Raw genomic sequence first — 14,766 nt, forward strand, 5'->3', positions numbered from 1 at the left:
GAGCAGGGCCTCCTGGACCTTGACCCAGGCTGGTGTGATGATCGCAGGACGTCATCCAAGGGCACCCCAATCCCTGTGTTCCCATCTGTGCCCCTGGCTCAAGCCTTGCTCTGTGTCAGCTGACCTGGCCCTCCCCTTGCCTTCAGCAGCCCCCCAGCCCCTGGAGTTCCTGAGGACCCCATTTGGGGGCCGCCTGCTGGTGCTGGAGTCCTTCCTGTACAAGCAGGAGAAGGCTGTGGGGGACAAGGTATACTGGAAGTGCCGCGAGCACACCGAGCTGGGCTGCCGGGGCCGGGCCATCACCCGTGGCCTAAGGGCCACGGTGATGCGGGGCCACTGCCACCCGCCCGATGAGGAGGGCCTGGAGGCCCGGCGCCAGAGACAGAAGCTGCCCAGCCCAGCCCTGCCCGAAGGCTTGGGGGATCCCCAGGGCCCCGGCGGCCGAATGGAGGAGCCCCTGGAGGGGGTGGGCCCGTGGCTGTGCCCCGAGGAGCCGGAGCCGGCCCCGGGGCCAGTGCTGAGCAAGCCAGCTCCCGAGGAGGATGAGGGGCTCCGAGCCCTGTCGCTGCTGAGCTTGCCTCCCAAGAAACGCCCGACGCTGGGGACCGGTGAGTGCCCCCCCACCCCGGCTCTACTCTCAGGCAGGTGTGAACCACAGCCCTTTCCTCTGCCCAAAGATAAATGTGGGTCCCACGTGGCTTCATAATGTGCTCAAAGTCAAAACGATTTTTAAAATATAAATGTGTCCAAGTAATCATTAAGCCCAAGGGGTAGAACTAATGCTCGTGAGCCAGGCAGCCTAGGTCCTTCTGGAGCTTCCTGATGCAAAAACCTGAGGTTTATGGACCCCACGTGATTCTGGTAACCTTTGAAGTTTGGGAAGATCGGCCTGGTGGGAGGCTTGAGCCTTGTGCCCCAGGTTCAAGATCCAGCTCTGCCTCATGTAGCTGGGCAGCCTTGTTGAAGCGCTGCAGGTCAGGAGGTCGCTCCTAAGATGTGTGATAGCCTCGCCATTAGGGGATCTGGTGCTGCAGTGCCAGCCCTGGTCCAGTGTGTGTTGTCACTGAGTAACTGGTAGATGGAGTCTTTGCAGAGGTTCTTATTCTTTGTTTGTTGGGTTTTGTTTTGTTCTTTGTGGCAGTTTTTATTACCAGTAACTGGGAGGTGGGCTTGGTCCCATAGGCTGGGTGCCTCCAGACCTGGAAAGGATTGAAGGATTTAGGGATTTAAGGCGGCTGCTGTGCTGGGTGCCGGGGGCTGGGTGAGAAGGACTTGTCTTTCACTGTGTATCTTTTGGTCCCATTTCATTTTATGGCGTGTGCATGTGTTATTCGATAATTAGATACAATTTTCAAACAAACCCTAAGAAAAAGTATGGCCGGGAGTGACTGAGCAGGCAGGGTGTGGCATCGGAGGCAGCTTGGCCCTCTCCAGTGTGTGACCTGGGACGTGGTGCTTGACCACCCAGAGCCGTGGCCTCCTCACCGGCCACCAGGAGAGGAGCCACACAGCCTCCTTGGGGCACTGGGTGGGCAATCAGTGGGGATGCATCCAGGGCCCTGACCTGCACGGTAAACTAAAGGAGCAGAGCTCTGCCAGCCTGCACCTGCCCAGCCCCCTCTCCACTTCCTCCTCCAGGAGGGCCCCCGCCCCTGGAGTTCCTGAGAACCTGCTACGGGGGCAGCTTCCTGGTGCACGAGTCCTTCCTCTACAAGCGGGAGAAGGCTGTGGGGGACAAGGTGTACTGGACGTGCCGGGACCACACGCTGCATGGCTGCCGCAGCCGGGCCATCACACAGGGCCAGCGGGTGACTGTCATGCGTGGCCACTGCCACCCGCCTGACGTGGAGGGTCTGGAGGCCCGGCGGCAGCAGGAGAAGGCCATGGAGTTGCTGCGGGCCAGGCCGGGCGGCCCCGGGGGCCAAGTGGACAAGCTGCTCCAAGGCGTGGACAGCCTGTTCTACCGCAGGGGGCCGGGCCCCCTGACTCTCACCAGGCCCCGGCCCAGAAAGCGGTCAAAGGCCAAAGATCAGGACCTCCTGGCCCAGCCGCAAGGCGAGGAGGACCAGGACGAGGACCTGGGTGAGTCCACACCCGCTGGCCTGGCGCTCTGCCTGCACTCCAGTCTTGCTCCCCGAGGTCCCAGGAGGTGGGAGGGGGGCGATGCCAGGCCTGGCCCAGCCCCAGGCCCTGCTCCGGCTCACACCCCAGCTTCCAACCTCCCTCCCCTGACCCCCTCTCCCATTTCTCCCCAGGAGGCCCTGAGTTCCTGAGGACCCCTCTGGGGGGCAGCTTCCTGGTGTACGAGTCCTTCCTCTACAGGCGGGAGAAGGCGGCCGGGGAGAAGGTGTACTGGACGTGCCGGGACCAGGCCCGCATGGGCTGCCGCAGCCGAGCCATCACCCAAGGCAAGCGGGTGACAGTGATGCGAGGCCACTGCCACCCGCCCGACCTGGGGGGCTTGGAGGCCCTGCGGCAGCGAGAGAAACGCCCTGGCACGGCTCAGCGAGGGAGCTCTGGTAGGCCAGACCGGGGAGCGGCCTCGGGGGACAGTCAGAAGACCCAGACTGCCCACCCCGTTCCCTCTTGACCTCCAGCAAGCATCCTCCCCGTCCTTACTGGGGACCCTCTGGAAGGTTACAGCTCCCTCCTGTCTCATCTCCCTACCCCCACACCCCCTCCTGGTCCACCTCACCTTATCCCCAAGTCGATTAGGTGACTTGGGGCATCACCCTTTCTCTTGGGCAGTGGGCCTCACTCTCCTGCTCAGACCAGCCCAGAATCTCTGCAGCACTTGATCAACCCAGGCTCCCTTTCCTCCTTCTCATCCTTTCTTTTTTCTTAAGAATGTATAGGATTCATAGAGAAAGCTAATTGCACAAGCTGGTTTCTCATTTTTCCAGTGTGGGTGGCTGACACCGTGCCCAGTAATAAGCACGTCCTACAGATGTGGCTTAAGGGCTGAAGGTGACCCTGTCATTGACTTCTGTTCTCCTCCAGCTGTTCTGCCTGATCATCTACCATCGTCCCTCTGGGCTCTATGACGAGGGTCACAGCCCCCCTCCTCCCACCTTTGTCGGCCCCACAGTGCTTATGTTTGACTCTCGTGGCCACAATAACGTGCATATTCCGGCTCATCTTGCTAAGAGCAGCCTCGGCCCAGCCTTCTCTGCTCCCTGCTCTCCCTCGGGGGTTCCCAGTCCCATACTTTTCTGAGTCATCTGAGTCGCCTTTAGAGCCTTTTTGGCCCTAAAATTCTCTCAAACTTGAGATCTCTGATTTTTTTTTTTTTCTGACTCTTTTTATCCCATTTCCTTATAACTTCTATGTACCTAGGGATGATCTAGCCTCGCCCCGTCCTTACCCCCAACTCCCACCCCAAATAACCACTCAGCCATGGTTCCTTTTTTTGTTTTCTTCCTTCCTTCCTTCCTTGCTTCCTTTTTTAATTTTTTGGCTGTGCAGAACGGCATGCAGGACCTTAGTTCCCCAACCAGGGATTGAACCTATGCCCCCTGCAGTGGAAGCGCTGAGCCTTAACCACTGGACCACCAGGGAAGTCCCCTTTCCGTTGTTCCTTAGGGCATCTGCTGCCCTCTTCCCTAAAGCGTGCTTCCTTCCATTGCTGTCAACTGTTTTTTTATTTCCTGTTGACTTCCGACCAGAGACGGCAAGGACCCAGCAGTTACCCACTGCCCCCTCCTCTCGAGGCAGCTGTTGCACTTTTTTTATTTAATAAATTTATTATTTATTTATTTATTTTTGCCTGCTTTGGGTCTTTGTTGCTGTGTGCAGGCTTTCTCTAGTTGTGGCGAGCAGGGGCTACTCTTCATGGCGGTGTGTGCTCTTCTCATTGTGGTGGCTTCTCTTGTTGTGGAGCACGGGCTCTAGGCACGCAGGCTTCAGTAGTTGTGGAACGTGGGCTCAGTAGTTGTGGCTCGCAGCTCTAGAGCACAGGCTCAGTAGTTGTGGCTCGCGGGCTTAGTTGCTCCGCGGCATGTGTGATCTTCCCGGACCAGGGCTCGAACCTTGTCCCCTGCACTGGCAGGCGGATTCTTAACCACTGCGCCACCAGGGAAGCCCCACTGTTGCACTTTTGTTCTATAAATCTGTCCACGGCTGAGTGGGAACACACTGCAGTGGAGGTGTGGCTGTTTGTGGCTCCTTTTCCATGGTTGTCTGGTGTTTGTGCTCGAATGACTGCATCTTTCCAAGGTGCATACAGGGGGTCTTTGCTTGAAGGTATAGGGTCGTGTCCCCATCCCTGTGGTACCTGGCTCTGCTGGGGGCACTTGGGGCCTTTTCAGGCCGGAAACCATGTCCTTCACTTGTAAAAATTTTCTCATGTTCAATGACTTTCGAGTCCCCATTTTTCTGACATTTCCTTGATTTTGCTTTCCAGTCCTTCTATTTAATTTTTAACTTTCACTCTTGTATTTGAACTCCTTTGCATTCCATCCTCTGAGGAGTGCAGTGGCCCTGCCATCCAGCCTCTGGCAGTGGCCTTGTTTTCTCCAACTACCTTTTCTGTATGAGTTTCTTTAGTCTCTGCCATTCAGGGTGAAGCTTCTCTCTCTCTTTTTTTTTTTTTTGTCAACTGGTGAAATTTTCCAGCCAGGTACATGCCATTCAATTTTCTGTCGATCACACAGTTGTATAAAGCAGCAAAACTAAAGGGGGAATGATTGTTGTATACACTTTAAATTGCTTTGCATGGTCTCATTTGTGATGCTTGGTGTAAGAGTCTTGACTTTTTCATCATGTAAGATGGTATGAGAACCTTTGACCCACGTGGCCAGTGGTCCTTAGCCAGGTTTAAGGAGAGACCCACACGCTCCGTATGTGGGTGCCGACCAGGCGACCCTCGAGACCCCAGGCCTCAGAGCCCTAGGACCAACCTCCTGCAGCGATTTCAGCCTGGCTGCCGGCTCCAGGGACTTGGGCAGGGAAACAGGGAGTTTCATGTCAGTGCAGACTTCCTCCTCCTCCCCCACACCCCAGACTCTTCCTCCCCCAGGGCGGGCACCTGTCTTATTGCTCTTCACGCAGACAGTCCTTGTCAGTCCCCCTGTTTGGGGCCTGCCCTAGACCCCTACTTCGGAGGGACCTCGGGCCTCCCTAGGTTTGGCCACTGGACTCTGCTTGTTCTGAGAGTCACCCCCTGAGGCTGGGCGAGCTCTTGCTTTGCCAGGTCTGTGACCAGGTGACCCCCTTTGCCCAGCGTCTAACCTGGGTCAGCATCTCTGCCATCTCCTCTCCTCTCTGAATTTCTGGCCTCACGCCCTGTGCCTTTTTCATCCCTCAGTGAACATTTTCATTGGGTGCTGGGGGAGCAGAAACATGCCCCACATCATATACCTCCCCTTCGGCTACTCACCCCCCACCCTGGCCCCCCTTCTCCAGGGCATTCTCACCAACCCCCCACTATGGCTGCCATCCCTGCTGCTGTGCTGACGGACCCCCGAATCCCCCTCCACCCCTCCTGTGTGGTCCTGGTGCCTGGGCAGCGGGAAGGGAGTCCTCAGAGCAGAAGGGCGTGGCCACCTTCCAGGTCCCCCCTCTCAACACGTCAGGACAGTGGCCCAGGCCGCTCCCTGCCTCCCCTCCTGCCCTCAGGTCAAAGCCCACCCAGCCTGGCTCCCTGGGTGAGTGGACCCTTCTACAGCCCCACTGCTCACCATGCACAAAGGGCTGCACGCAACTCCCATTTCGCTCCTGGTTGCTTATCCCCCGTAGGGCCTGTCCACTAATTCCTCCAATTTAGCAGGGGCGAGAGGCCCTTGTGCCATCCCATTGCCGGCACCTCAGATAAGACACCGCCTTCCTGCAGGCGCCGCGAGGTGGAGGAGACGGACTCTGCCTTCAGCGATCTCCACCTCACCAGTCTCCCGCCTCCCTTCTCTCCCAGGCTTGGGAAAGGAGCCCTGGGAGCTCAGGCTAGGCTGAGTCTGGGGGATGGGGGGCCTGTGTCCTGGGCTGTGAGGAGGTAGATGCAGCGTGGGGTGGGGTCCGTGGGTCTCATGCCAGGAGCCATGCTGCTCTAGGCTCTGAGAACGGGGTCACGGCCCCCCTCATTCCTCGGCTCCAGGCCTGGCTCCAGGCTCTTCCTCCCCCGACCCCCTCTCCCATTTCTCCCCAGGAGGCCCTGAGTTCCTGAGGACCCCTCTGGGGGGCAGCTTCCTGGTGTACGAGTCCTTCCTCTACAGGCGGGAGAAGGCGGCCGGGGAGAAGGTGTACTGGACGTGCCGGGACCAGGCCCGCATGCGCTGCCGCAGCCGAGCCATCACCCAGGGCCAGCGGGTCATGGTGATGCGCAGACACTGCCATCCGCCCGACCTGGGGGGCCTGGAGGCCCTGAGGCAGCGGGAGCAGCTCCCCAGCCCAGCCCAGAGGGAAGGCTCAGGTGTGGGTGAGAGGGGCGTGGCACGGGCCGGGCCCCGGTCTCCCTGCTGGCCCAGCAGCCCCTGGGGACAGCTCAGAACACAGGCTGGAGGCTGCCTGCTGGGACATTCCTCCTGTGGCCCATGTCCAGTGGTGTCTGTCCTCCTGGTCTGTGGGCTCCCTTAGGGCAGGGGCCACATCTGGACTCCACACTAATGGCACTGGTCCTCATCTGGGATGCGCTGTCAGTGGGAGAAACCCACTCAGACCACTGGAGGAAACGGGGCCAGGGGCTGCAGTGGCATTACTGGCAGCTGCAGGAAATGCTCGGCACCCATTTGTGGGGCAGTGCTCCTGGACCTGGGGGACCCTCTGTCTCCCCTCTCCCTCCCCACCCCTGCCAGTGCCTTCAGCCACCCCAACCCCAACATGTCAGGAGCTTTCAGTTCAGATTCTTAAAAGTCTCAAAAGGGAGAATTTGATTGGTTGCCAGCTGGCCAAGGGGAGGGTGAACAGGGAGCCGGGAGGCCCCTAGTGCACTGTCCAGACCAACCATGGCCCTTCCAGAGTATTCCATTTCAGCCCAGCCCCTGCCCTGGGGTGCTTGCTTGCCAGCCAGCATGAAGGCCGAGCAGGGTCAGGAGAGGCCCGCAGGAAAGCTCAGTGTTTGGGCGGCTGCAGGGCCAGCCTCCCCGATAGCACTACAGCCATCAGACAGACAGCCAGTCTGCACTCCAGGGCATCAGGGCCGTGGTGGCTTGAGCTTCAGTCCCCAGGGCCCTGCAGCACAGGCTGGGGTGGAGGGCAGGGACCAAAGAGGGACCTGCGGGGGTTGGGGGGTCTGCAGTTTCCTGGCTGGAGCTGGCTGGTGGGACAAAGGAAGCAGTCTCCATCCCTGGCACCCAGGCTCTGTCCCCTGCTTCCAAGGCCCGGCCCAGGCACCCCACTCACACGTCATGTTCCTTCCAGAAACCCTCCAGCCCCTGGAGTTCCTGAGGACCTCTCTCGGGGGCAGGTTCCTGGTGTACGAGTCCTTCCTCTACAGGAAGGAGAAGGCGGCCGGGGAGAAGGTATACTGGATGTGCCGGGACCAGGCCCGCTTGGGCTGCCGCAGCCGGGCCATCACCCAGGGCCAGCGGGTGACCGTCATGCGCAGCCACTGCCACCTGCCTGACCTGGCGGGCCTGGAGGCCCTGAGGCAGCGGGAGCGGCTCCCCAGCACAGCCCAGCAGGAAGACCCAGGTACAGACAGGAGTGGGGGCGAGAGAGCTGTGGGTATCTTGGTCTCTGCCAGCCCAAGGTTCAGACACCTCAGGCGACAGGCACTGTCTGGGGACCTTTGTTCCCTGGTCTTCCTGCCTTTCCAGTCTTCTAACCTTCCTCTCTACTGGCTCCTTCTCCTGAGCCTAGAAACACACCTAAATTGGTCCCATCCTTAAAACCAACTCCCCTTGTAACTGCCATTTTTTTCCTCTCTTTTATACTAAGAGGTCCTAACTTTTTATGGGTGGTAGTATCTTTTGAAAATCTGATGAAAAAATATAGACCACCCTAGAAGAATATACTAATGTGTGTGCACACGCAAACATGAGTTCTCCCGTGCGTGCACACACACACGTAGTTTTGCAAATAATTAACTGTATCAAACTGAAAATGGGTTCCCTTCAGATAAACAGAATGTAAAACCAGTCTTTTTTTTTAATTTTTGAATTTTATTTTATTTATTTTTTATACAGCAGGTTCTTATTAGTTATCTATTTTATACATATTAGTGTGTATATGTCAATCCCAATCTCCCAATTCATCCCACCACCACACACCCCCCGCCACTTTCCCCCCTTGGTGTCCATACGTTCTCTACATCTGTGTCTCTATTTCTGCCCTGCAAACGGGTTCATCTGTACCATTTTTCTAGTAAAACCAGTCTTTAGAAAGCATTATGTGTCTCATATTAATTCATGGAAATATTAAAGGGCATATCTTATAAAATACGGGAATGAATCCAAGTTGTATCAAACAAACAAAAGAAACTTGATTTCTGTTTAAAAAAATTTTTTTTTCCATGAGAAAGCCACTGTTCAGCTTAACCAAGGAGGAGGCGCTGTGGTTTGCCTTTGTTGGGGTGAAGGGCATGCCATCTTTGAGATTGTTGCCTCCCAGTCTTTTTGGTGACAAGGTGAAGACTGACTCAGGATCTCCAGCAGTTTATTTTACCGGGCATAGGTAGTTTTGGCATCAGAAAACCAGAATTCCCCTAATGACTCCCCCAATCAGAGTCATTCCACCTGGTTTTCATCCTCAAGGCCTTGAAGTCATCGTTCCAGGAGGTGTGCCTTTGCCTCTGGCAGCTTCAACAAGAAAAGAATTATTAATCCATGTTTTCAATGTTTTTTACTCAGAAAAGACAAAACTTCTGCCTGAAGTTCAACTGTGCTTCGAGACTTGTGCTCCTGAAAGCCAACAGAGCTATGGGTAACTGTATTACCATAATCACAAATTACACAAAACTTAATGACTAAGAACAATAAATATTTACTGTCTGTCACAGTGTCTGTGGGTCGAGATTTCAGGAGTGGTTGGGTGGGGTGGTTCTGGGGTTGAAGGAAAGATGTCAGTGGGGGTACACCCATCTGAAAGCTTGAGTGGGGCTGGAGGAAGTGCTTCCAAATGGCCTGTTCACTCACATGGCTGTGGGCTGGAGGCCTCAATTCCTCACCATGTAGACATTTCCTTAGGGCTGTTTGAGTGCCCTCAAACATGACAGCTATCTCCCCCAAAAACAAGTGATCCAAGAGATCCAAGGGAGAATGCAGAGCAAGAAGGAGGCCACCACCTAAAGCAGAATTCACGTCCTTCTCAAGCACATGTGGGACAGTCCCCAGGATGGATCATATCTAGGCCATAAAACCAGACCCCACAAATTTTTTTATTTATTTTAAATTATATATTTATTTATTTGGCTGCACTGGGTCTTTAGTTGCAGCATGGGGGATCTTTGTTGCAGCATGCAGGATCTAGTTCCCTGACCGTGTACCAAACCCAGGCCTCCTGCATTGGGAGCGCAGAGTCTTAACCGCTGGACCACCAGGGAAGTCCCCAGACACCACAAATTTAAAAGGATTGAAATCATGCAAAGTATTTTGTCTGACCACAGTGGAAAGAAATTAGAAGTCAATGACGAAAAAATTTGGGAAACTCACAAATACATGAAAGTTAAACAGCCTACTTATAAGTATTACCAGTGACTCAAAGAAGTTACAAGGGAGATTAGAAAATACTTTGAGGGGCTTCCCTGGTGGTCCAGTGGTTAAGACTCTGCACTTCCATTGCAGGGGGCACAGGTTCAATCCTGGTCGGGGAACTAAGATCCCACATGCTGCATAGCGCAGCCAAAAAAAATTTTTTTTAATAAAAATTAAAAATAAAGATCTTGGGCTTCCCTGGTGGCACAGTGGTTATGAATCTGCCTGCCAAAGCAGGGGACACGGGTTCGAGCCCTAGTCCAGGAAGATCCCACAAGCCGCAGAGCAACTAAGTCTGTGCACCACAACTATTGAGCCTGCGCTCTAGAGCCTGCGAGCCACAACTACTGAAGACCGTGCACCTAGAGCCCGTGCTCTGCAACAAGAGAAGCCACTGCAATGAGAAGCCCGTGCACCGCAAGGAAGAGTAGCCCCCACTCGCCGCAACTAGAGAAAGCCTGCACACAGCAACGAAGACCCAACACAGTCAAAAATAAATAAATAAAATAAATTAATTTTTAAAAATAATAAAAAAATAAAGATCTCAAGTCAATAACTCAAACTTACATGTTAGAAAAAGAATGCTAGGAAAAGAAAAACAATGTAAACCTAAAGCAAGCAGAAGGAAGGAAATAATAGCTATTAGAATAGAAATTAATGGAGTAGAGAATAGAAAAGTAGGGACTTCCCTGGTGGTCCCGTGGTAAAGAATCCGCCTTCTAATGCAGGGGACACGGGTTCAATACCTGGTCAGGGAACTAAGATCCCACATGCCACGGGGCAACTAAGCCCGCATGCCACAACTACTGAACCCACGCGCCTCAACTAGTCAGCCCACATGCCGCAAACTACAGAGCCCATGCACTCTGGAGCCCGTGCACCACAACTAGAGAGATGCCTGTGCGCTGCAATGGAGAGCCCATGCACAGCAACAAAAGGTCCCATGTGCTACAACAAAGATCCTGTGTGCCGCAACTAAGACCCAACGCAGGCAAGAATACAATAAATAAATAAATAAATAAATAAATAAATAATATATTTTTAATGTTAAAAAAAAAGAAAATAGAGAAAACTAACAAAACCAAAAGTTGTTTCTTTGAAAGGATCAACAAAATTGACAAACCTTTAGCTAGACCAGAAAAACCAATTATAAGGAAATACTGTGAACAATGGCATGCCAACAAATTAGATAACTTAGATGAAATGAAAAAATTCCTAGAAACCTACCAAACCTGATTCATGAAGAAATAGAAAATCTGAGTAGACTTAAACCAAGTACAGAGATTGAATTAGTCATTTTAAAACTCCCCACAAGTTAAGACTCTGTGCTTCTGCTGCAGGGTACACAAGTTTGATCCCTGGTCAGGGAACTAAGATTCCCGCTTAGGCCTAGATGACTTAATTGATGAGTTCTACCATATATATATATTATATATATATATATAATATATATATTTATAGATATAATATATTATTTACATACTTATATACTATATAGATATAGATAGATAGATAGATATTCTTTTTTTTTTTTGGCCACGCGGCCTGTGGGATCTAGTTCCCTGACCAGGGATCGAACCCGGGCCCCCTGCATTGGAGGCATGGAGTCTTAACCACTGGACCAACAGGGAAGTTCCAAGTTCTACCATATATTTAAAGAAGACAGATACTCTTCCCAAAAATAGAAGAAGAGGGAACACTTCCCAACTCATCCTGTAAGGCCAGCAATACCCTGTTATCAAAACCAAGCAAAGACATCACAAGAAAAGAAAACTAGGGACTTCCCTGGTAGTCCAGTGGGTAAGACCCCGTGCTCCTAGTGCAGGGGCCCTAGGTTCGATCCCTGGTTGGGGAACTAGATCCTGCATGCATGCCACAATGAAGAGCCCACGTGCCTCAACTGAGATGTGGCAGAGCCAAAATATATTAATTAATTAATTAATTAATTAAAAGAAATAAAACTATAGAGCAATGTCTCTTAGGAACATAGAAGTAAAAATTCTCAACAAAATGCCAGCAAACTGAATCCAGCAACATAAAAAAGGATCATACACTATGACCAAATGGGACTTATGCCAGGAATGCAAGATTGCTTTCCCAGCTGTAAATCAATATCATACAGCTTGTGTACAGAACAGATTTAAGACAGCAGGCCTGCAACTTCTGTCCTTAGAACAACCTGCTTGCAAGGCTGACCCTTAGCTTCCAGGGTCAAGGTCAAGGATGTTTCCAGGACTTGACCCTGATACTATCCCTAAGTGATAACAATTGCTCACTTTTACCTTTTTGTACAAAAAAAGCAGCCACAACTACTGAAGCCCATGCTCCTAGAGCCCATGCTCTGCAGGAAGAAAAGCCACTGCAAGGACAAGCCTGTGCACCACAGTGAAGAGAAGCCCCCATTTGCCACAACTAGAGAAAGCCCGCGCACAACAACGAGGACCCAACGCAGCCAAAAATAAAAAAATTTTAAAAAAAACAAACTTTAGTGCTTCAAATAATACCATCAAGAAAGTTGGAAAAGACAATCCACAGAATGAGAGAAAATATTTGCAAATCATATCTGTTAAAGGACTTGTATCCAGAATATATAAAGAATTCTTAGGGAATTCCCTGGGAGTCCAGCAGTTAGGACTCAGAGTTTTCACTGCCAGGGCCTGGTTCAATCCCGGGTCGGGGAACTAAGATCTTGCAAACCACAACAATAAAAAGACAAATAATCCAATTAACATGTGGACAAAGGATGTGAATAGACAGTTTTTATTTCAAAGATTTTATTTTTTTTATGAAGTTCAAGATATACTAATGGCCAATAAGCACAATTAAAGATGTTCAACGTCATTAGCCTTAGGAAATGCAAATCAAAACTACAATGAGGGGCTTCCCTGGTGGCGCAGTGGTTAAGAATCCGCCTGCCAATGCAGGGGACACGGATTCGAGCCCTGGTCTGGGAGGATCCCACATGCCTCGGAGCAGCTAAGCCCATGCACCACAACTACTGAAGCCCACGCACCTAAAGCCCATGCTCCGCAACAAGAGAAGCCACCGCAATGAGAAGCCCATGCACCGCAACGAAGAGTAGCCCCTGCTCACTGCAACTAGAGAAAGCCCATGTACAAAAATGAAGACCCAATGCAGCCAAAAAAAAAAAAAAAAAACTACAGTGAGCTAGCACTTCACACCCACTAAGATGGCTAAATCAAAAAGACAGACAATAACAAGTGTGTACAAGGATGTGGAGAAATTGGAACCTTCATACACTCTTGGTGGGAATGTAAAATGGCACAGCTACTTTGGAAAACAGTCTGGCAGTTCCTCAAAATGTTAAACAGGGATTTCCATGGCGGTCCAGTGGTTGGGACTCCGCACTTCCAGTGCAGGAGGTGAGGGTTCAATCCCTGGTCGGAAAAACTGCATGCTGCGTGATGCAGCCAAAAAAAAAAAGAAAAGTTAAACATAGAGTATTTGTTCACCCAGTAATTCCACTTCTAGTTGTACACCCAAGAGAATTGAAAACATGTGTCCATAAAAAACTGTACATCAATGTTCATATCAACATTAAACATAATAGCCAAAAAGTGAAAACCCAAAATATCCATTAATGGTTGAATGAATAAATAAAACATGGTTCATTCATACAATGAAATATTACTTGGCCATAAAAAGGAATGAAGAACTGACACACACTACAACACGGATGAACCTCAAAAACGTGATGATAAGTGAAAGAAGCCAAACACAAAAGACCACAACTTGTATGATTCCATTTCTATGAAATGTCCAGAATAGGCAAATCTATGGAGTTAAAAAGTAGATTAGGGACTTCCCTGGTGGTCCAGTGGTTAAGAATCCGCCTTCTAATGCAGGGGACGCAGGATTGATCCCTTGTCAGGGAACTAAGATCCCGCATGTGGAGGCACAACTAAGCCCGCGCTCTGCAACTGCAGAGCCCATGCACTCTGGAGTCTGCGTGCCACAACTAGAGAGAAGCCCATGCACTGCAACGAAGAGCCCACACTCCGCAACAAAAGAGCCCACACTCCGCAACGAAAGATCCCACGTGACTCAACTAAGACCTGACGCAGCAAAACATAAATAAATAAATAAATAAATATTTTTTGAAAAAAAGAAACTAAATTAGTGGTTGCCTAGGGTGAGGAATGTTGGGGGGTGTAGCTAAAGGTTATGAAGTTATTTATTTATTTATTTATTTATTTATTTATTTTGGCCACACCGCATGGCCTGTAGGATCTTAATTCCTCCACCAGGGATTGAACCTGTGCCCTTGGCAGTGAAAGCTCGGAGGAAACCATAAACAAGACCAAAAGACAGCCCTCAGAATGGGAGAAAATATTTGCATATCAAGCAACTGACAAAGGATTAATCTCCAAACTTTATAAGCAGCTCATGCAGCTCAATAACAAAAAAACAAACAACCCAATCCAAAAATGGGCAGAAGACCTAAATAGACAATTTTTAAAAGAAGATATACAGACTGCCAACAAACACATGAAAGAATGCTCAACATCATTAATCATTAGAGAAATGCAAATCAAAACTACAATGAGATATCATCTCACACCAGTCAGAATGGCCATCATCAAAAAATCTAGAAACAATAAATGCTGGAGAGGGTGTGGAGAAAAGGGAACACTCTTGCACTGCTGGTGAGAATGTGAATTGGTACAGCCACTATGGAGAACAGTATGGAGGTTCCTTAAAAAACTACAAATAGAACTACCATATGACCCAGCAATCCCACTACTGGGCATATACCCTGAGAAAACCATAATTCAAAAAGAGTCATGTACCAAAATGTTCATTGCAGCTCTATTTACAATAGCCCAGAGATGGAAACAACCTAAGTGTCCATCATCGGATGAATGGATAAAGAAGATGTGGCACATATATACAATGGAATATTACTCAGCCATAAAAAGAAACGAAATTGAGCTATTTGTAATGAGGTGGATAGACCTAGAGTCTGTCATACAGAGTGAAGTAAGTCAGAAAGAGAAAGACAAATACCGTATGCTAACACATATATATGGAATTTAAGAAAAAAAAATGTCATGAAGAACCTAGGGGTAAGACAGGAATAAAGACACAGACCTACTAGAGAATGGACTTGAGGATATGGGGA

The 14,766-nt window shown here is 50.7% G+C and overlaps 1 protein-coding gene across 6 annotated transcripts in view; it reads left to right on the forward strand.

Annotated features, from left to right (window-relative positions):
• Window positions 1-14,766, forward strand: part of FLYWCH1 (FLYWCH-type zinc finger 1) — a 45,774-nt gene that overhangs the window by 29,190 nt on the left and 1,818 nt on the right. For 4 of the 6 annotated variants that reach the window (XM_033429046.2, XM_033429045.2, XM_033429047.2 and 1 more), the window contains 6 exons: window positions 147-608; window positions 1,639-2,082; window positions 2,256-2,519; window positions 6,140-6,409; window positions 7,351-7,623; window positions 8,781-8,853. In XM_033429046.2, coding sequence (XP_033284937.2) covers window positions 147-608; window positions 1,639-2,082; window positions 2,256-2,519; window positions 6,140-6,409; window positions 7,351-7,623; window positions 8,781-8,853 — 1,786 coding nt within the window. The remainder of the gene's footprint in view (window positions 1-146; window positions 609-1,638; window positions 2,083-2,255; window positions 2,520-6,139; window positions 6,410-7,350; window positions 7,624-8,780; window positions 8,854-14,766) is intronic. The other 2 variants (XM_049699417.1, XM_049699418.1) reach the window with 2 other exon arrangements.

Source organism: Orcinus orca, chromosome 16, assembly GCF_937001465.1.
Source record: "Orcinus orca chromosome 16, mOrcOrc1.1, whole genome shotgun sequence".
Taxonomy (NCBI): domain Eukaryota; kingdom Metazoa; phylum Chordata; class Mammalia; order Artiodactyla; family Delphinidae; genus Orcinus; species Orcinus orca.